Source organism: Odocoileus virginianus, chromosome 9 (assembly GCF_023699985.2).
Source record: "Odocoileus virginianus isolate 20LAN1187 ecotype Illinois chromosome 9, Ovbor_1.2, whole genome shotgun sequence".
NCBI lineage: Eukaryota > Metazoa > Chordata > Mammalia > Artiodactyla > Cervidae > Odocoileus > Odocoileus virginianus.
In genome coordinates, this window is record NC_069682.1 from 57191118 (window position 1) to 57213237 (window position 22120).

Below are 22120 nucleotides of genomic sequence, written 5' to 3' on the forward strand. Positions count from 1 at the left end.
CTGGCCTCAGGCGGCAAGTCACAAGTGAATTGGCCTAAGACAGAAATCTCAAAGTGTGGTCCCCAGACCGGCATCATCAGGAAATTTGTTAGCAATGCTGATTCTCAGAGTCCACCCCAGACCTGCTGAATCAGCCAGTGTGGGGATGAGGAGCAGCATTTTTTTATAAGCCTTCTGGGTGATTCTGATGCACACCCAAGTTTGAGAACCATTGGTCCAAGATAATTCTCCTGATTGAGGATTGGTGGGGGCAGGGGCATGTGACCAATTCAGTGAGGCAGAGACTGCTATATGTCCCCAGTATCCATGCACACCTTTTCTCTATAAAGGGCTTTTTAGCTGAGCACATGGCCACTGTAGAGTAGAGGATTGTATTTCCCAGCCTCCTTTGCAATTAGTTGTTGCCATGGAAACAAGTTCCAGCCTGTGGGTTTCGAGCAGTAGAACTTTGTGCTACTTCCAGGTCATCCCCCTAGAGGGAGGAGCTGCGTTCTCCTCTAGCTCAGTTTACCCTTCCTACTGGCTGAACTGCAGCTGTGTGGAGAGCCAGCTTGAAGTTGAGAGCAAAATCCTAGCATGGTGGAGCAGCGAGACAGGAATCCCCTGGGTCCTAGACACATGGAGCTGCCATACCTGACCTGGACTGCTTATGTGATGGAAGGGATCAACTTCTATCATGTTTCAGCCACTGTTTGGGGGTCTTCATGACTGCTGAAATATATCCTGGCTAATACATCTGACTCCTGGACTTCTAAGGAAAGTCTTTTGAAGAATCTCTGGGAAAGGTTTCCTTCTCAACAGAAAGACATACAAGAAAGGCAAACCCTTGGCCTCAATCGTTGATAGCATCAAAACCAGAATAATGATGAAGAGTATGATGTCTGTATTGCTACCCTCTCTCCATCTGTGCTAGTTTGCTAGGACTCCCATAACAAAACACGACATACTGGGCAATTTAACAGAAATTTATTTTTTCACAGTTCTGGAGTCTAGAAATCCAACATCAAGTTGTCAGCAAGATTGATTTCTTCTGAAGCTCTCTCCTTGGCTTGCAGATGGCAGCATTCTCACTGTGTCCTCACGTGGTCTTTCCTCTGTGTATATGCGCCACTGGTATCTGTGTCTTCAAATTTCCTCTTCTTATAAGGACACCAGTCAGATTAGATTAGAACCCACACTGTGGCCTCATTTCAACTTAATCACCTCTTTAAAAGCCTTATCTCCCCAAACAGCCACCCTTGGGGTACTGGGTGTTACGGCTTCCACATACAAATTTGGAAGGGATGGAATTCAGCCTGTAACACCAACAAAGCAGAAGATGTAAGAAATTTGATGCCATTCTTTTTTTTTCCTGCATGAGGAAATCCTTTAATTATATAAAGTAATCAAACACTAAACCGGAGAAGGGATTTAAAAAACCCATTTAGAAATAATGTGTGCTACCTTTTCAAAGTGAGCTCCGAGGCTGTGTATTTTCCTGGTAGAGTTTCTCTCTCAATGGTTTGGTGTTAATGGTATTTTACTTTTTCCTCTCTTAAGCCTGGTTTTCTTTTCTTTAAAAAAAAATTGTTTTTAAATTTTGTGTTGGGGTATAGCTGATTAACAAACAATGTTGTGATAGTTTCCGGTGAACAGTGAAGGGACTCAGCCATACATATATGTATACCCATTCTCCCCTAAACTCCCCTCCCACTTGATATCATTCTTGAGCTGCTCAATTAACCAGCCCTGAAATCACTTATCTTTGGGCTTTGTCTTGGGAGATGATAAATGTTCCTTATGTATAAGCCACCTTTGATCGGATAGTCTATTCTTAGCAGCTCAAAGCATCACATCTCAGGCAATGAGTGTTTGTTCACACCATTCCTTCTGCCTGGAGTGACCTTCCTGTACACACGCCCTTCAAATCCTTCTTCCCTTCAAACCCTGGTTCTTTGCCACAGGCTTGGTGAGTGGCTCCTGATTCTGCTTTTCCCAAACAAGTCGCTTGCCTCATGTCAGAGTTCTTTGCCTGTCTCTCTTTCTTTCTCACTAGATCAAGGGTCAGCATATGCACTGGCCGCCACATCCTCCACCCACCCACTCACCATCCCATGGCAATCTCCCTTCCACTGGGAGATTTGGTTTTTATAATTAGCACTCCAGGGCAGCCCCTGCCAATCAATTGGAGGTGCCTCAAAAGAGGTGAACTCTATTTGCCATGACTGTCAAGTCTTCAGGGCACAGATTTTGTTTTACTCACCTCTTCTTTGATTCATAAGCAGCTTTATTAATAAATGTTACCATTGTATACTTCTGATCCCATTTAATCCCTGCAGCAACCTCCTGAGGCAAGCACCATCATCATCCTGCTTTTGATGCATGAGATTCTGGACTCTAAGAGAGAAACTATCGGTTCAAGGTCATACACATTTGAACCTAGGTTCGCCTGTCTCCTGGGCTTCCCTGGTGGCTCAGATGGTAAAGAATCTACCTGCCAATGTAGGAGACCACCTAGGAGATGGGGGTTCAATCCCTGGGTTGGGAAGATCCCCTGGAGAAGGGAATGGCTACCCACTCCAGTATTATTGCCTGGAGAATTACATGGACAGAGGAGCCTGGTGGGCTACAGTCCATGGGGTCACAAAGAATTAGTTACAACTGAGCAACTAACACTTTCACTTTCTGCAGACTTGTACTAAACACCTGATCTGTTCATGGTCCTGGGCTGGGACTGCCCAGAACACAGAGATGGTTTGCTATTTTGAGTGGCATTCAGAACACTGGTCATGTTTGAGCTCCACAGCAGTTCACGGATGTTTGGAGTTAATCCAGGAATAAGAGACGTCCCTCTTTTACACAGAGGGAAACTGAGGCTCAGAGAGAAGAAAAGGCTTGCAAAAGCCATTATGGAAGTGCCGGAGCAAGAGACCACATCTGATTCCCAGCTGCCATCTGAGGGTGGGAATTCGGGATCTGCTCAGGGGTTAACTGGGAGGGTGATGTCCAGGGCGATCAGGGATTGGCTAGTACATCCTGGCCTCTTCCTGTTAGCCCACAGGCAGAGGCTCTCACTTCCTGCTGTAGGGACATGACGGGCAGGATGTCAGGGAGCAGGGAGGGTGGCTGTGTGAGCTATCACTGAGCAGTCTGGGCCATTTCCCTACCTCCGAAAGAGGGAGGAAGAGACAGGAAGGCTGGTGTCTGAGAGTCTCCTGCAGCTCGCACACCCAGAGGCAGTAGGGAGCTATGAGCTTTGCTCCCACGGGCGCTGACCTGGTATACCCGGGTTAGAAAAATGTTAGAAAAAACTTTCCAAACAATCCTATGCATGGGCCCCTGCACTTCACAGTTTCCAACTGTCTTCTCATCCATGGCCTGATATCTCTCCTGTCATACCTCTGACTACAGGACAGAGTTTGGGGGCTTATTGTTCCCAGTGGAAAGATGAGGAAGCTGAGACCCAGCGAGGTTACAATAAGCAGCCTGCTTGCATCACATAGCAAATCAGTTCCAGGGCTTAGGTCTCCAGAACCGAGTGGTTGGGGCAAGGTAAGGAGGGATCACTCAGAACCTTTCCCATTTCTCTGGGTGGGCCACGCAGAGGGCATAGGCCTCAGAGGTAAGTAACCAGGCTTCAGAACAGAGCAGGCAGAAATTCCAGGCCTCTGTCTCATTTACTGTGTGCCCTCCTTGGGTTCACCTCTGCAATTGAGTCTGTTTTAAAAATCTGGATAGCACATATAGGGCTTCCCTGTTGGCTCAGATGGTAAAGAATCCACCTGAAATGCTGGAGACCTGGGTTCGATCCCTGGTTGAAAAGATCCCCTGGAGAAGGGAATGGTGACCCACTCCAGTATTCTTGCCTGGAAAATTATGTGGACAGAGAAACCTAGAGGGCTACAGTCTATGGGGTCACAAAGAGTTGGACACGACTGAGTGACTAATACACACACAAACACAACACATATAATAATGGTACACCAATATTGTGAAGAATAAGTGAGATGAAATACATAAAGGGCTCAGTCCAGAACCACAAAGTGAGCGCTGCTTCCCTACTATTATTCTCTCAAGAGACAGTGAAACAGCCCAGAACACACAGACACACAGATAGGTGAAGAGTTAATGTTTATTGAGTACTTCACGTGTTCCAGGAGTTTTTCTAAGTGAGTTTAATTCTTACAAGGTCACTCTGGGGGTCAGGCTGGTATTGTGCCCATTTTACAAATGGGGAAATGGAGGCACAAGAGGTTACAGACCCAAGGTCATAACCCTAGTAAGTGGCAAAACCAGGATTCAAACTCAAGTGGCCTATCTCTGAAGCCCATGCATACTGCCTCCCTTAATATTGGTAATGATTAATTCTTAAAATCATAACTTGCTTTCACACAATATTCCATAGTTTATGAAGCATTTGCCCACCCACTCTTCATTTTTTTCTCACCTCAGCAGCCTAGAGAGGAAGGCAATGTTTACCCCTAATTTATAAAAGGGAGGGGGAAACAGGCTGTGAAAAGGGAAACTCACCTGCCTTGCCAAGGTCACACAGCAAGGTCAGTGGCAGAAGTCGGGGTGGGATCTGGGATTTTCTGTCTCTAAATTCAGAGGACTCTTCCCAGCCTTAGTCAGTTCCCAAGCCCCCTCCATAGCAAGGCTGCGGGCTGGAGATCTTGGGGTTTTCTCCCTGGTTTGTTGCTCTGACTGGGCTTCAACTGTCCAGCTGGAGGGTCCCAAGGCTGCATCCTTCATCCACCCCTCACCCGGCCGCTCACTATCAGACGGGAGGGGCAGGAACTCTGGGGCTGGTGGAGTTTCCGACCAGGCAGGAAAAAGAACAAAGGAACTGCGTGGGGGGAGAAGGTGGAGGGGTGGCCAGGAGGGTGGCAGGAGCGGAGGGGACGCTTCACCATGGAATATGAAGTCAAGAAAGGGAAAAAGGTAGGTGGGGGTTTGGAAAGGGCTCGGGGTAGAGAAGTGTCCCCAGAGTTAGAGAAATGAGAAGCCTGGGGGTGGGGTGATGGGCAGTGAGTGGCGTCAGGAGCACCTTTCTTCTTATTTGGAAAGAAAGACCTTCCTCTCCACCGTTGGGGAGCCAGACATTTGGGCTCAAACTCTCTAACCAGTCTCCCTGCTCTTAGTGGCCTCTGCCATCCCAGGAAAAAACAGACGGACAGGTACCTTCCAGGAAAATCCAGCCAGCCAGATTAGTCTGGGAGACACTCCCAACCTGCTTCCCTGGTGTTCCTCAGTAAGTTTCTCAGACTGAAGACAGACAGAAAAACGGACACACAGAAAACCCATTCCCCTGCTCCTTGCCTCACCAGAGAGAAGGACCTTAAACAGGGCAAGTCTGTGCTATGAGGCGGCCTATCTGGGCTTGGGACACCTACCTCCTCCTCCTGCCAGGTTCTAGCTGAAGCCTCTCCCCATCTTTATACAGGGACCAGTTCTGCTCCAAAGGCCTCAGCCTGAGGGTCACTCCCCAACCCCATAGATCTTTACTTCTTCCTGACTCTCAGAAATTTTCTAGTCTGGTTCTCTGGGCATCTCACCTGTTTGTCTTTGAGGTCCAGGAAGCCTCTGGGCTTCCAACTCCCACCCCCATCCCCACCTAGCCCTCCTCCCCCAGGAAACCAAGATCCAACTAACAGTTTGCAAAGGCTCCTATGTGAATTATGAGGGCTCCGAAGGGAGCCAAGACATAGGTGCTTGTTGCTTCTTGGTTCCTTCCTTCTACAGATATTTATTCAGTACATATTATGTGCCAGGCACCACGCCTGGTGCTGGTGATGATGCACTGTGAGCAAAGTCAGACAAGGTCCCTGCTCCCTCCCTAGAGCTCACAGCCTAGTGGAGGAAACAGCTATTAATTTTTTTTAAAGCAATTAATGTAAAATTGCACAAAAGGCTCCATATGCAGTGCTGGGAGAATGCTAAACCTTAGACTGGTCAGCCTGAGCTGATAGGTGGAAGGAAAGGGGGTAGGAAAGAGTGTTTCAGGCAGGGAAACAGTCTGTGCAAAGCCCCTCCATGGGAGGAAGGAATATAGCATGTAGGAAGAACTGAAAGATGGCCCTAGAACCAGAGGACAGGAGTGAGGGGCAGTGAGGTGAAGTTAGAGAAGTGGGCAAGGCTGGACCATTCAGGGCCACAGACAAAACAATTACTTGCCTGGTCCACTCAGGCATACACACATACTCCCATACATGGGGTAAAGCTGGCTCCACAGCCAACATTTAAGCCCTCTATGACTTGTTCATCTCACCATTTGGCTACAGCGAAATGGCTGTAATACATCTTCTCCAGGCTTGTGCTCATCCAGCCCTTGCAGCCCCCAGGGTTTTGCACAAGCTGTGCCCTCTTCTTGGAATGTCTGTTCCCAGATTGCTTGATCTCATTCCTCAGAGCTTCCTTGTACTTAATCCAGGCTCCATGATACAGATTGTAAAACTTGAATTGGGCATCAGAATCACCTGGGGTGCTTGTTAAAACACAGATCGTGGGGTTCTCATCCCAGTTTCTGATCCAATAGGTCTGGGATGGAGCACAAGAATGTACATTTCTCTTAAATTCCCAGGAGATGCTGCTACTGCTGGTGGTGGAGACCCAGGAACCACACACTGAGAACCACTGTTCTAGATCAGTGCTCACACTTTCCTGGGAGTTTAAATTCTGTTGGGCTGGGTTGAGGCCCTAGAATTTGCTCCTTCAATCTAGATCCAGGCCATTTTTATGCAGGTGCCCACTGGATTATGCTACAGTATCATTAATTAGAAATCAAGCATTTCTAATATTGAGGAAAGCACAGAAAATAGCTTAATAAATACCTATGCACCTACCATTCAGCCAAATTGGATGTAAATATTTTTCTGTACTTGACCCAGCCTGGGTAGGTTCCTACTGTCACCTGGGTGTTTATTTTTTTAAACTTTTAATTTTATATTGGGGTTAGCCAATTAACAATGTTGTGATAGTTTCAGGCGAACAGGGAAGGGACTCAGCCATACACAGACATGTATCCATTTTCCCCCAAACTCCCCCATCTGGGTATTCAGAATGAAGGTTTGGAGCCAGACTGCCCAGGGTGAACTATTGGTTCTACAGCCACTAGCTGGTAACCTTACTAGCTCTCTCTGAGGCTCAGTTTCTCCATCTGTAAAATGGAAATCACAGAGGTAACCTGCCCCTCTCTGCAGTGTTTTTGTCAGAATTCAATTAGATAATATAAGTAAAAGGCTGCGTATAAGTGCTGGTGCTGGAGAAGACCAAGTCAGTGGCTATTATTATTGCTTTTACCCCCATGCCCTCGCCTCCTCCAGGGCTTTGTGTCCCCCATCCGGAGGCTGGTATTCCCCAAGGCTGCGCGCCGGGCAGCCTGTCGGAGCAGTGTGAGCCGCCGTCCCCTGCACTCGATGCCCCTCTATCCCCCCGACTACCTCATCGACCCTCAGATTCTGCTCTGTGACTATCTGGAGAAAGAGGTCAAGGTATGCGTGGGATGAGAGGGGAGGGGTGGGAAGGATCTGGGGACAACAGATTAGGGGAAGGTTTCCCTCAACCCTCTTAGGGTCCCTGACTGGGTCTGAAATTTAAGCTGAACAAAGATTAACCGGAGAAAAGCATGCACATTTTATTAAATTCTCACATGTACATGAGAACGTTCAGGGAGAGAATGGAAGACCCTGAGAAGTGACTAGAGCAGGAATCTTTTATACATTTTTGACAAAGAAACAATAAATCTGTGAAGAACTGACAAGGCAGAGGGGTTCGGAGGAGGGGTAGTAGATGGTAAAGGAGGAACAAGGTTTGTTTATACAGACTTCTTGGCCCTCAGTTCCCTGTCTCTGGTGATAAGGAGGTCTCCCTTCCTGCTGGTACTCTGAAAAGAGGGTACCTTTCACCAGGGAGATTTATCTCCTGCTTTCAGGGAAGAAGGATGATGTAGGGGAATTCTGAATGACCTTCCTGTTTCTGTCCTTTCCTCTGACTCCTTCAGCTTAAGATAGTCAATGTGCTGAGGTGCCATATTTTAGGGTGGCGTGTTTTGGACCCCATCAGGAAAGACTTTACCTCTCCTGCCCACCAGCCTATGACCAGCCTTGTCTTACACAGGGGAGGCTGAGGGGAAAGAGAGCTGGAGTCAACCCAGGCTTGCACGTGCATTATGCTGGGAACCCTCAGCAAGTGACCTCCATCTGCTCAGCCTCAGTACGCCCATCTCAACATGGGGCTCAAAGTCTACCCCAAGGGCAGAGCAGATGGGAAGGTGCCCTGTGCACTGAAAAGCCAGCCCGTCTTGTGAGATTTTACTGCAGTGACATTACTGTTACTTGGATGGTGTCCAGATTAAAGGAAGCCAGTTCTGCAAGTCACAGGGACTTGGGCCAACTCAAGGGCTTTACTTCTATTTCATGCACACCATGAAGGAGCAGTAGAGAATCCTCATTACCCAGTGAAGATCGATATGGGGGTAGGAGTGTCAGATTTAGCAAAAACAGTCACCCAGTTAAATTTAAATTTTGGTAGGGGGAGGGATAAATTAGGAGTTTGAGATTAACACATACACACACACTACTATATATAAAATAGATAAACAACAAGGACATATTGTATAACACAGGGAAATATAGTCCATATTTGGTAATAACCTATGATGGAAAAGAATATGAAAAAGAATATATATATTATATATGTATACAGCTGAATCACTTGACTGCATACCTGAAGCATTGTAAATCAATTATACTTCAATAAAGTTTTTATTGAAAATGTGAGTTTCAGGTAGGCAGTGAGTATTTTTTCATATTAATATATCCCCAATGTTATATGAGACTAAAATTACTTTAAAAACAAACTAAAACATTATTTGTTTACATAAAAACCAAATTTAATTGGCATCTTGTATTTTATCTGGCAACGCTATAAATGGAAAAGCTAACAATTCCACTTAAAAAACTGAGGACTGAAGCTTTATAGAGAATAAGAGAAATGGTATGATTGGTAGAATTCACTTGTAAGAATAAAACTAAAAATAATGAAAAAAGTTGATTCTTACACTTAATGACATTTAAGTGTGATAACATTAAGCTATAAGAATGAATGATTTATTTACTTATTTTTCTGTCAAAATTATATACTAACTTGATACAATATTCTTCCTTTCCCACTTAATTTCTGCAACAAGATCATAAAGAAGGCCAGTGACCTGTTGACACGGGTGCTTGGGGTGAACAGGAGCCACTCAGGCCAAGTGGGAAATTACAAGTGGCCTGTTCTTTCAAGCTATTACAGTGACCTTTGCTTCTGCCATAGTTAAATAACTGTATGCTCATAAAATAAGCTTATTTTAGTAAAAATAAGCTAGCAGTGAGAGTTGGGTTCTGGTGTGTGGAGTCCAGTTCCACCCTTTCTATTATAGATAATACTGGGCAGGTTATTTATTTTGACTGTGCCTTAGTTTTCTCATCCTCAAAGTAAGGATGAATGAGTGCATAAAACTCGCAGAACTATGGCTCCTAGGATTGCTTTAATAACAGTTATTACCAAGCCATTATTATTAATTCAGATATTTCTATCTCTGTCTACCCTCACGGTGTCAGTGAGGTCAAGGTCCTCCGCGGCTTCAAGGTGACCTCTCTCTGCCCTTCTCCCACCACCCCCACCCCTGTCCCATTTCTATACAGTTCCTGGGCCACCTCACCTGGGTCACCTCCTCACTGAACCCTTCCAGCCGGGACGAGCTCCTGCAGCTGCTGGACACGGCCAGGGTGAGGCTCCGGGAGAGGGGAGGACAGGGTCTGGTCCCCTACGTTTCCCACCCGTGGCCACCGGGACTCAGGAGATCCGACCCACCCCGCAGCAGCTGAAGGAGCTGCCGCTGAAGACGACGGCGGAGCAGGACAGCATCCTGAGCCTGTCGGCCCGCTGCCTGCTGCTCACCTGGCGCGACAACGAGGAGCTTATCTTGCGTATCCCCACGCACGAGATTGCCGCCGCCTCCTACCTGCAGGACGACGCTCTGCACCTGCTGGTGCTGAAGACCGGTACGGTGGGCGGGGCCTGGCGGGGCAGGGCGGGGAGGGGAAGGGGTAGAGAACTGGCCCGACACCTAGGAATGGGCGTGGCCTGGGGCGGGAGCGGGGCCTGAGGTTGGGGAATGGGGTGATGGAAAGGCCTGACCAAACTACCCCGAGACTAGGGATAGGGCACGGCTGTTTGCAAGAAGAGGGAGCCCAGTGTTGAGGCTTGAAGGAGGACAGCCTGACCCACCATCTCGGAAATGATGGAGAAGCCAGAATTCTGAGGCCTGAAGGCGTGATTAATGGGTACTAAAGCTCTGAGGCTAGGAGGGTACCTGGGGCAAGAGGCGGAGTCTCATTTAGGGGCGGAGCCCTACACTGGGGGGCGGAGCTCGCTGCTGAGATACCAGGTGGGAGGTGTGAGACCCTGCCAAGCTAGGGGCGGGGCCTGAGGCGAGGGGCGGGGCTGAAGGGAAGCTTGGGCTCAAGGAAAGGTTCCCGAAACCAAGAACAGGGTCAGAGTTAACAGTAAAGAGGGAGGCGATAGCCTGACCACTACTCAGACCAGACGGCAGGGTCCGAGGCGAGGGGCGTCTGGATAGGGTGGGATGGGTGGGAACGGCCAGGTCCAGGGGTGGAGCCTGAGGGTGGGGCGGGGTCCAAAGGCAGGGACCTGGAATGAGGCGGGGTCTGGCCCCCGCCCTGACTTCGAAGCCAGGGGTGCGGCCTGAGCACGGGGGCCGGGGGACTCACTCCCAAACCCCTATCCCGCAGCGGCGGGTCAGGACCCCCAGCTGGCCTCGGGAGAGGGGGCGCTTAGCCTAGATCACCTGCTCTGACGGCCACCCGACCTCTCCTAGGTCTGGGCGTGGACCCGGTGCCAGCCGGCGTAGACGCCAGCCCCGGCGGGGCGGGGCGCGACCCGGGCCCGCCGGGCGTGGCGCCCGAGAAGCGGCGGGTGGGCACCACCGAGCGGCGCCACACCATCTGCAGCCTGGACTGGCGGATGGCGTGGGGCGGGGGCGCAGGCGCCGAGGCCCGGACCGGGGGCGGCGGCGGCAGCCTGGAGCGCCAGCGCGCCGGGGCGCGGGCGTCGGGCAGCTGGGAGCGGCGGCAGACGTTCAGCGGCAGCTGGGAGCGGCGGCACGCCGGCAGCGGCGGCGGCGCGGGCAAGCCAGGCGGCAGCTGGGAGCGGAGGCAGGCGGGCGGCGGCGGTGGCAGCTGGGAGCGGCGCCACCCGGGCCCCAACCCGCTCGACCCGCAGGACCCCAGCCCCGACGCCTACTGCAACCTGGTCATTCTGGCTGTGGCCAACAGGGTGAGCCCGAGGGCACCCTGCGCCCCTGCACCCTGCCTCCAGGGCGCGTCTTCACCCCCGCCCCCACCTCCCCCAACCCTCCGGCCCCACTCCCCCAATACTCCGCCCCCCCGCCCCTTTTCATCTCCCTCCTTTGGCCCTACTATCCAGGATTTCAGGTACTGTGTGCCCATAACGGCAAAAGACTTCTACCCTCCAGTTCCCGAACACCTCCCCCTTACTTGTCCCGGAGGGATGAAAGCTCAAAATGGCCCGGACTTGATCTAATCTCTCCTCCAGCCCTCCTCTTTCCCCAAAGTCGTCAGTCTCCGCACTACCGCAGTAACAATCATGAGGACAGTAATCACCAGCACGAATTGAGTGCCCGACCTGTGCCAGACAGGAAACCAGCATTAATCATTTCGTTCTCACGTTAACCCCTAGAGGCAAATATTATCATCATTCCTATTCTACAGAGAAGGAAACAGACACAGAGGCTAAGCAACTTGTGCAAGGTCACGCAGGAAGCAGGCGGTGATTTCAACACTGGGACCCAAAAGTTCAGAGCCTGTACTCTTGGTAACAATGGTCATCACCCAAAGCATAAGATTTCCCGCCATTCTTGCCCCACCCTCTATCCAGCACATTCACCCTTGCTTTTATTTATTTGACCATGTTCATTGAGTACCAGCTTCTGCTAGGCATTGGTCTAGGTGCCATGGATACAGGAATGAATAAGACATAATTAGCGTCCTCCCTTAGGGAACTCAGTGTCTAGCGGACACCTTCAAACCCTGAGACTTGTAAGCTTTTTCTCTGACCCAGGGTCTTGAACTCCCCCTAAATATAAATCCCATGTGGTGAACAAAATAGACATGGCGCCTCTTTAGAAAGAAAGGTGGATAGTAACCAGTAAACTCAGGCTATGGAGCTGACTTGAGACACTTTCTCATTTATCCTTGGCACCCAGAAAAGTGCCTGGCATATGTGTGTGTTGATGCTAAGTTGCTTCAGTCATGTCTGACTCTCTGCAACCCCATGGACTGTAGCCCACCAGGCTTCTCTGTCCATGGGATTCTCTAGGCAAGAATACTGGAGTGAGTTGCCATTTCCTAGCTGCTCAGTAAATATATTGAGTAGATGGATTAGTTCGTAATACATTACAATATGTTGTGATGGGGACCAAGAAAAAAACAGGCAACTTGTAATGATAAGGAGGAAGGAGATTCATTTTTCAGAGGGAAAGTGAGTTTGTACCTTTTAAATTGAAATGTGGAAGAGAGAAGGAAGCAGCAGGGCAAAGAGCCAAGAAAGTCAATTCTAGGCGTAGGTACCATTGGGCCCTGTTTATCCCACTATGCTGTGAAGGCTTTAGGCTTTACTGATTCACCTCTGAGACCCCAGAACCCATCCTGGTGCCTGCCACACAGTAGAAATAAGTAATAATTTGTAGAATGAGTAAACAAATAAGGCTTGTTTTCCGGGAGTATCTGAGCCTCTGGCCTCCAATCTGAGGCATCATGGTCCCAAGAAGGGTACAGGAGTTAAGAGTCAAAAAACCTGTGTGCCAATATTAACCAAAGCCATGAGCCTGCTGTGTGAGCCTAGGTGAGTCACTTATCCACTCTCATAAAATAAGGATCCCCTCTTCTCTGTCCACTATAGATAGGGTTATTATAAGGATCAATCCTGGTTTAATGACAGTTTCACTCCCTCATTCCAAAATGCCTGTCCTGAGGTTACATTTTAATTTACACCCTGGGCTGACATTTTTAGAAGCAAAAAATAAGAAATGACTTCATGAAGATGGACTCTTCATTAGTTGTCTTTCTGTATCTCTTACTTAAATAGGTAAATCAAAGAGGCAAATTCCTCTTCAAATTTGCCATCTCAAAAAAATCTTATCCAAGAACCTAAATGCCTTCCTTCTATCAGGGACTGAAGCTTATATATTCATCCTGCTTCCATTTTTGCCCTGGGTGCCAGGAAGCTCACATCTAACTATGGCACAGTAACTATGTTGAGCCTAACATTTTCATACCTTTAATTCTTCCTCCTCTTACTAGGTATTAGGAGACCAGGGTTCTAGTCCTGGCTAATCACTTTATGTCTCTGGGCTTCAGCTTCCTACATGTAAATTTAACTTAATTTAGCATAAGCTTCAGGAAGGCCCATAATTCTCCCATAAATTGGGGGTACATGTGTCTACTTTTCAGAGCACAAGAGTTACAGTTGTCACGGGATTCTATAAAGACCAGTAAGTGGCTATTTCTTTAAAAGCCACCCAGAGCATGGCTATATAATTTTGATGGGAAATGACCTCAGAGTGTATCTAAAGTCACCCATAGTTGTGTGTGTGCCCCGTGTGCCTGCTCACACTGCGTTTTCAGGAAGCAGGGACATCCTGATCACAGAAGGACTGAGCTCTGTCCTCCTCTCTGGACAAGGATGCTGCCGAGGAGTCCTGTGCCCTCATCTGTCAAGTCTTCCAGATCATCTACGGGGACCAGAGCATCGAGTGCGTGGACCGGGCCGGCTACCACTACACATCCACTCCTGAACGGCCATGGCTGTGTAGCCGCAGTGAGTATTCCAATTCCTGGCCAACCCTCCTGTGAATCATCCCGAAAGGCCAGAGGAGGCGGGGGGTCAGGGGTGGGGTAGGGGGTGATATGTCCCAAGACTGGGGCCAACAAAAGCCTTTAGGGGTCCTGACTTCTACAGCAATTACAGTGTACCCCCAATATATAGCTAAAATAAAATGTGCAATTTCATAATGACCTCAAGCCTAGCTTTATGATAAGCCCTTTAGAGGTGAACTGTCTCTCCTTTTGTATTTTGGTGTCCCAGGGGCATTGTCTGCTTACTGAGCCATCTAGCCCTACTAGGACTCTAGGTCAAAACCAAGATTTCAAGACTGGTCCTTGAATGCTGTCAAGGGCTGGAATGAAAATGAAACCAATAGAGATTTGTTGAGCACCAGCTATATGCCAAGCACAGACCCAATGTGCCCCACAGTTTGTAATCCTCATAACAACCTCATCTGTCCTGTTTGCCACTGTGTCCCCTGTTCCTAGCGGAGGACCAGGGGCAGACACTCAAGGCGTATTTTCCAAATGGATGAAAGAACTGTCTGAGGCTTATGAATCCAGTTTTAGCGGATGAGGCTATTAGGGCTCAGAGTGGTTAATAAATGTCTCAAGGTCACACAGCTGGCAAATGACAGAGTCAGGATGCAAACCCAAATGCACCTGATTCTAAAGCTTCCATCTGCAGCAGCTTCACTCTCCACGCTGCCTTCAAGGCCCCAAAGTGAACTTCCTCAGCCACGGCCCCTTCAGGTTGGTCCCTGTTTGCATACCTCTAGCAACAGGAAGTAGGCTTTTTCCTCCTGGAGGCACTCCCCTCTGTGGGAACTGTGGTTATTGAGACTCTGGGAAAGTTCTTCGACTCTCCCAGGGATGATGGACAAATAAATAATTCAACAAATATTTCTTAAACACCTGAGTGTTGGCTCCTGCTAATCGCCAGGATGCACTGGTGACTAAAATCAGACATGGTCCTCCCTTGGAGGCTTGCATTGCTGAAATCAGCTGACAGTAATTAAATAGTTACGCAAGGACTTCCCTGGTGGTTCAATGGCTATGACTTTATGCTCCCGATCCAGGGGTTCTGGTTCAATCCCTGGCCAGAGAACTAGATCCCACATGTTGCAACCAAAATTTCACATGCTTTAACTAAAGATCCTGTGTGCCACCAGGAAGACCCGGTGTATGCAAATAAATAAATAAAAATAATTCTTTTGACCACACTGGTCTTTACTGCTGCTTGTGGGCCTTCTCTAGTTGCAGCAAGCGGGGGCTACTCTCTAGCTGTGGTGCACACGCTTCTCATTGTGATGGCGTCTCTTGCTGCAGAGCACAGGCTTCAAGGTGCATGGTCTTAGTGGCCCCCACAGCGTGTGGAATCTTGCCAGACCAGGGATCGAACCAATGTCCCTTGTATCGGCAGGTGGATTTCCAACCACTGGGCTACCAGGGAAATCCTGTTTTTGTTTTTGGTTTTTTTTTTTTTTTTTAAGAAAAAGAACCTACTTTAAAGGAAATAGTTACACAAATAAAATGCAACCACACACTCTAGTATGAACATGTATAATGAGAAACCAGCCTGACCTGGAAAGTCAGGGGAGTGTCCTGAGGAAGTGCCATTGAGTGAGTCATGATGGGCAGGGGGAGGCCAGCACCTGGATTCACTGAGATGACAGGGTCAGGTACAGAGCAAGTTCTCTGTCCCTGGTGCTCCCTTCTCCTCATGGTTTTGATCTCCTTCCCCTCAAAGGTCTTTTTTCCCTCTCTTTCCCTCAAACATATATGGCTTACAGCCCCTACTGCAACTGTTCCCTGGCTTGCTCTCCCCAAGGTCCCCATGAGTAGGCAGGACGGTGGTGTTGTCCCAACCTTGGGGAAGGTGAGGGCCAGGAGGAAGAGGTGGGCTGGCCAAGGTTGTCTCTGGGTTGGTGGTGGGGGCAGGAATCCTGGTCAGAATCTTCCAGTGGCTGCCCGTTTCACTCTGTGTGTAAGCTAACTCCTGTACAATTCCTTACAAGGCCATCCTCGCTCCAGCTGCCATCTTCACTCCAGGGTGGGGCCGAGCTTGGGGCCTCGGGGAGCCGGGGATATTGGTCCCTGCTTTGCCTCCTCTGACCACCCTCTGTCTGCTGCCCCCAGGTGAGAGCTGCCGCACTGACGGGACCTATGCCTACGACGCCGACTTCAGCTGCTGCAGCTCCTTGTGGGTACTGCCCTGGCCAGGGGCCCCACTCTGGTCCCTTCTGTCCCTGAACGAGCAGGGCTGCTCCTCTGGGCACACTTGGGGCCCTGTGGGCAAGAGAGGCTGGGGGAAAGTGACTCCGCTTTGATTTGTGCTGAGACACTGGGCTCTGAGCCTGAGGCTCTGGTGAGCTGATAGAATCCGAACCCCTGAGAGAGAGACAGGGCAGCCAGAACCCAGAACTAGGTCCACAGGACCCTGCCACTCTTCCCCAGTCATCCAGACACTCACTGGCCTGCAGAGGCCAAAATCACAACTAATGCCAAAAAATCATTTTGGCTTCATGGAATAGAAGACTGAAAAAGAGCCGCTTAAACAAGTTTCCTCCCCCTCCCCATCTCTCTTACATAAAGTAGACCAGGAGTTCACGGCCTTGTGGTCATCAAGAGCCCAGACGTATCTTTCCAGCCTCCCTAACACTTGCTTCCATCCCCCAAATCACCCCATGGGCTGAAATAATGGTTATAGCTCCAACCATCACAGCAACATATTTGCCTAATACTGTGTACCCTTAGGCCAGTCCTTAAACAATCTGCTGTATGCTAGAGAGACAACAATCATGATAATGAGTAACTTTTGAACCTGCTATGTGCCAAGGACTATTTTATAATGCAATTCATTTTAAAAATCAACATAGCAACATTATAGTAACTACTGTTTATTTATTGCTTAGTCCATAACTCTAACGCCTCTATTTCTCACGACACCAATTTTTACCATCCCATTTTATAACTAGAGAAATTGAAAAATAGAGAAGTTAAGTAACTTGATACAAGATCAAGAAGCTAGTAAGTTGTTGGCCTGGAGTTTGAACCCAAGTAGGCTTAGAGTCCACACTAAGCTTACACTACTTCTATGGAGTTAATCATCGATGATGGTTCTGGAACAACGTAGAGACCAGGAGGCAGAGCCCAAGGCTGACTTTTATTTAAACAATATTTACTGAGTACCTACCCTGTACCTACCCATGACACAGAGGCTTTTCTGATGCCCCCACCTACTGTCCTGTCTAACCACTCTGTCCCTCACACCCTCTGTCGCAGCCACAGTGGCCTCCTGGATGCTCCTCAGACTCACCACGCGGATCCTGCCTCAGCATCCCTGTGTGCTGTGCTATGTGCTAGGGATACAGGGGGAGCAAGGCAAGAGTGAGACCTGTGCTCGGCACATAGTAGGTACTCAGCAAACAGAGAAAATCAACGTCCCTGCTCCTGCATGCTTTGCAAGTGTGGCAAAGAGACAACAAAATCATTATTTAGTAGCAATAAGCATCAACATTAAGAAACACTACCGAGAATCTCAGAGAGTGGCTACAAAAATCCTGCCTCCCCTGGGGAGTCAGGAGGGCCTCTCCAAGGCGATGACACTTGAACTGAGACCTGATGGATAAAAGGGGGAAGAGCGCTCCAGGTAGAGGGAACAGCAGGTGCAAGGATGCTGAGGCAGGATCTGCTTGGCGAGGCTGAGGAGCAGCCAGGAGGCCACTGAGGCTGTGACAGATGATGTGAGGGACAGAGTGACTAGAAAGCACATTTGGTGGGGGCACTGGAAAGGCCTCTGTGTTGTGGGTAGACTTACAGATTTTGTGATCATATTGGACAGATTGTCTAACCCAGTTGGGAGGGATCAGGGAGAACTCTCCCAGGGAGGTGACTTTTAAAATCCAATGATGAGGAAGAGTTAGCTGAGCAAACAACAGGGAAAGAGAGGCATTCCAGACTGAGGTAATAGCATGTGCAAAGGCCCAGAGGTGAGGAGGTACTTGGAGTATTAGAAAAGCATGAAGATAAGGTGGCCTGAGCCTAAGCAGCAAGGGTGAGACAAGGCTTGAGAGGTGGTGCAGGGCCAGATCACAGGAGACCTCGAGGGCCAAAATGGGGTCCAGGAGGAGGGCTCAGTCCCAGGGCATGGGTGGCTGTCCCCTCCCACCTTCAGCCTACCGCGTGGAGAGGAGCTGGAGAGAGGGAGGGAGTGAGGCCCCTTCCCTCTGTTCCTGCAGCAACAGCTCCCAGGACACGTTTGAAGCCTGTTACAGCGGCACGTCCACACCTTCTTTCCATGGCTCCCACTGCAGCAGCAGCGACCACAGCGGCCTGGGCCTCGAGCAGTTACAGGATTACATGGTCACGGTGAGCTGGGGCAGGGGGGTGGCCAGGTATTTCAGGAACCATGAACAATCCTGGGCATAACTGAAGTGTAAGACCTCAGAGGTTAAGGCAGGGTATGATGTTCAGAGAGTAAATGGAGTCAGCCATGAAGGACCTTAACGAATGTCAGCTAGCAGCGAGTGCTGTCTTTATACCAGGCACTGTTCGGAGCACCTATAATGTATGATCTCCTTTCATCTTTCAACAACCCAAGAGAGAAGTGCTGTCATTATTCTCACTTTGCGGATGAGGAAAGCAAGGGTTAAGGAGGTTATCATCTGCTCATGATCACAGAGCTGGCCAGTAAAGGAGCCAGAATTTGAAATTAGGCAGCTTGAGTCCGCATCCCACTCTTAGATGCAGCCCAAGGGGTCTGGATGTCCCCCAGGAGGCCAGCTTTTCAGAGGAGGGCTGGGCTGGATACACCCAGCTCTGGGTCTTTTAGGCAGGGGAGTAATTTCAAATGGTGCACCCACAGTTGCGGACTAAGCTGGGGCCCCCAGAGATCCAGCAGTTTGCGCTGCTGCTTCGGGAGTACCGGCTGGGGCTGCCCATCCAGGACTACTGCACGGGCCTACTGAAGCTCTACGGAGACCGGCGCAAGTTCCTCCTGCTCGGTGAGCCCCCTGCCCAGGTTGGGAGTGTTCACTCTTTACCCTTCGGCCTCCCGTAAAGCCAACATCATGAGATCCATGAGACAAACAAGGAAACCAAAGTGCAGAGAGAGAAAGGGACTTGTCTGCAGTCACAGAGCTGGGAAAGAGAGCACAGGTGTAACCATTTCACCTTCACAGCACAGCTGGGAGAGAGGATGACCCTTCCCATTTTAACCCATGAGGCATCTAAAGTTCAGAGAGGCTAAGGAACTCGTCCAGGGTCATGGAGCTAGTAAAGAGGGCTAATGATAACAGAAAGAGGAATGATAATCCTTTTTTTTTTTTTTTTTTAGTTTTTATTCAATTTGTTACAATATTGCTTCTTTTTTATGTTTTGGTTTTGTTGGCCCTGAGGCATGTGTGATATTAGCTTCCAGACCAGGAATTGAATTTGCACCCCCTCGATTGGAAGACCAAGCCTTAATCACTGGACCACCAGGGAAGTCCCAGGAATGATCATCTTAATAAGCTAGCATGTATTTGACAGTTAACCATGTGCCAAAGGATCATCTAGTTGAAGGCCCTCAGTTCTGAGAGTTGAAACTATGACTTGCCTCCATTTTGCAGATGAGAAAACTGAGGCTTAGAAAAGCAAAGTACATAAGTCATAAAGCTAGTAAGTAGTGACAGAAGTAAAACAGAAGTCAAATGGGCTGCTCAGTGTGTGCTAAGAACCTTATTTAATCCTCACAGCCTGGGAGAACAGGTGCAATTACCTCCGTTTTACAGGTGAGGACAGTAAGGCTCAGAATACTTATTGAGGCTACCTACTGAGTCCATGGGGTCGCGAAGAGTGGGACACAACTGAGCGACTAAGCGCAGCACAGCACATAACAGATAGGAATATAACCATCGAAATAATAATGATAAGAAGAATAAGCTAACATGCAGTGAGCATTTAAATGTGTGCGGGGCACTGTACCATTATTCTCCAGCTCAGAGAGTCAAGGAGTTGTGTAAAGCCACACAGCCAGCGAGTGGCAGGGCGGGCATCTGATCTCTCGGTGGGAGGGGAAGGGCCGACCCCGAGGAATCACCCTGGTCCTCGACCCCCAGGGATGAGGCCCTTCATCCCGGACCAGGACATCGGCTACTTCGAAGGCTTCCTGGAAGGCGTGGGCATCCGCGAGGGCGGCATCCTCACCGACAGCTTCGGCCGCATCAAGCGCAGCATGAGCTCCACGTCGGCGTCTGCGGTGCGCAGCTACGACGGCGCTCAGCGGCCGGAGGCGCAGGCCTTCCACCGGCTGCTGACAGACATAACGCACGACATCGAGGCGCTGGCCCCCGACGATGATGAAAGCACGGACGAAGAGGCCCGGGACTCCCCGGGCGGGGGCGAAGCGGCCGAGGACAACTACCTGTAGCCTATGCCGCTGTCAATGCTGAGGGCGGGCAAGGGGGTGGCCACGCACCCCCGCCTCTGAGTCTCACGCGCCCATGTCTGTGCTACTCCATCCCCGGGATCCCCTCCCCAGAACCCAACCTGGGGCTCTGCGCTCCGGGGCCGGGGGTGGGGGGTGGGGGAGCCGGGGTCTGTCCCTACCAGGCCCCCCAGTTCTGGTCCCTGCAGCACCGAGAATGTCTGCAGGGGACGGGACTCTAACCGGGGCTCAGCCGCTCCCTCTGCCGGCCGAGGTGGGCGGCGAACTCCTCTCGAGGGTTCGGCCTCTGGACACTTGAGACTCCTCAACTTTCTGGAGGCCAAGTGGGGGGTGGAGAGTGTGCTCCACCTGCTGGCCGGTTGAGAAAAGAATTCCCCGAGCCTGAAGACCTCTTTTTCTATTTTACAGTTTGAGAAACTGAGGTTCGAGGGAAGAAACTGGAGGGAGTCTCCTGATTCTCCTTAGATATTACCTCACGCTGGCCATACTAAATCATGCAGAGGGTCTTTCTGAAGCTCTAAGAGGCAGGGTCTCCCCTTTGCAGATGGACTTAGATCTTTAGATCTAATAGAGGTTTCTTTCTACCAAGAGTCGACCCAGAGGTGCATGATCTGGGTCCCAGCCCCGATCCTAAGGCTCTGAACAAGTTGCTTGTTCAGATGTTGCAATCGGAGTGGGACAGGCTAGGCTCCCCATCTGATAGGTGTCGGAGCCTCTCTGCCTCTCCCGTTTTCTCTTCTGACCAGGAAGTCGGCCCCACCCACCTCACAAGGGGGTCATAGGGATTACTGGCGGTCAAGACCTTAGTGCTAGGTCTAACACATGATATGTGTTCAATAAATGCTGTTCCCTTCCACATCGAACACTTTCTGACTCAGTTTACCTGTCTTTACCTGTGTGCAACGGGACATGAACTGAGGTGAGGGTGAGATGTAGGAAGACCCCCAGGGAACTCACAGTTTGGGAGGAGAAAATAGGACTTGCCCCTCACAGCTCTATTACAGCATGACTCCATGCTCAAAGTTCAAATGAAAAGATTCTGCAGACTAGCCATCGTATCTCAGATAGTCAAAGAATTCTGAAGACAGAATCGGAGGGGGAGAAAAGTCAGCATAAAGACAAGACTTGCACAGCCTCAGTAAAGGCTCAGAGGCTGAAAGAAGCCCTCAGAAGAGGCAAGAGAATTGCCTGGAAGAGCTAAAATGTATCTGTAGAACCTTACATGGCCAGACACAAGGTACTTACCATGAGGTAGATACTATTATTGCCATTGTTAAAGTAATATCATTATTATTACTAGGGCTTGGATTCAGCAAGTTCCCTGCTTCATACTCAGTTCATGGCAAATGACTATACCATCATAACTGATCCACAAAAGGCCCTTCTGATCACCGACTCAATGGACATGAGTTTGAGCAAGCTCTGAGATTTGCTGATAGACAGGGAAGCCTAGCGTGCTGCAGTCTATGGGATCGCAAAGAGTCAGACACGACTGACTAAACTGAACTGATGTCTTACTTTGTTTTATATTCCCCAAACTTCATCTCCACATCTCCACAACCCTTCTCCTCCCCACCATAGGTACCCATCTCTATGTGTTGATATATGTCCCTGGACATAAAATGTATAATGTCTTGTGTGTGTGTTTACATTACATAAATGGTATTGTGTAAGAAACTCATTCTGTTGTTTCCTTCCTGCGTAAAAACCTAACTTAGTACATCCAACCACTGCAAATATTCCAAGCTGAGCATCCACTGATGGACACTCAGGTTGCTTCCAATTCCCTCTTACCATAAACCAC

At 49.4% G+C, this 22120-nt stretch overlaps 1 protein-coding gene and 1 long non-coding RNA gene across 5 annotated transcripts; one reads left to right on the top strand and one right to left on the bottom strand.

The window, feature by feature from the left end:
- Positions 1 to 950: 950 nt before the first annotated feature.
- LOC139036745 (uncharacterized) lies at positions 951 to 5567 on the bottom strand. 3 transcript variants are annotated; one of them, XR_011489597.1, is made up of 5 exons: positions 4510 to 5565; positions 3147 to 3255; positions 2243 to 2388; positions 1444 to 1553; positions 951 to 1295 (listed from the first exon to the last, which is right to left on the bottom strand). It is a non-coding gene; the product is annotated as an uncharacterized lncRNA (long non-coding RNA). The 3 variants fall into 3 exon arrangements; XR_011489598.1 differs by having other exon boundaries at positions 2243 to 2376; positions 4510 to 5564; XR_011489596.1 differs by having other exon boundaries at positions 2243 to 3255; positions 4510 to 5567.
- CCM2L (CCM2 like scaffold protein) lies at positions 4841 to 21997 on the top strand. Of its 2 annotated transcripts, none has more exons than XM_070472504.1 (10): positions 4841 to 4920; positions 7302 to 7469; positions 9666 to 9749; positions 9842 to 10025; positions 10862 to 11319; positions 13746 to 13881; positions 16026 to 16089; positions 18128 to 18257; positions 18754 to 18892; positions 19988 to 21997. In XM_070472504.1, the coding sequence occupies exons 1-10, from the start codon at positions 4891 to 4893 to the stop codon at positions 20296 to 20298; spliced, it is 1704 nt and encodes a 567-aa protein (XP_070328605.1). In that variant the 5' UTR covers positions 4841 to 4890; the 3' UTR covers positions 20299 to 21997. The 2 variants fall into 2 exon arrangements, with proteins under 2 accessions (XP_070328605.1, XP_070328606.1); XM_070472505.1 differs by having other exon boundaries at positions 9845 to 10025.
- The last annotated feature ends 123 nt before the right edge of the window (positions 21998 to 22120 follow it).

Coding starts and splice junctions, on each gene's coding strand:
- CCM2L (XM_070472504.1), top strand. CDS start 4,891: ATGGAATATGAAGTCAAGAAAGGGAAAAAG. Junction 9,750..9,841: donor AGCTGCTGGACACGGCCAGG/GTGAGGCTCCGG, acceptor CCCACCCCGCAG/CAGCTGAAGGAGCTGCCGCT. Junction 16,090..18,127: donor TTCAGCTGCTGCAGCTCCTT/GTGGGTACTGCC, acceptor CTGTTCCTGCAG/CAACAGCTCCCAGGACACGT.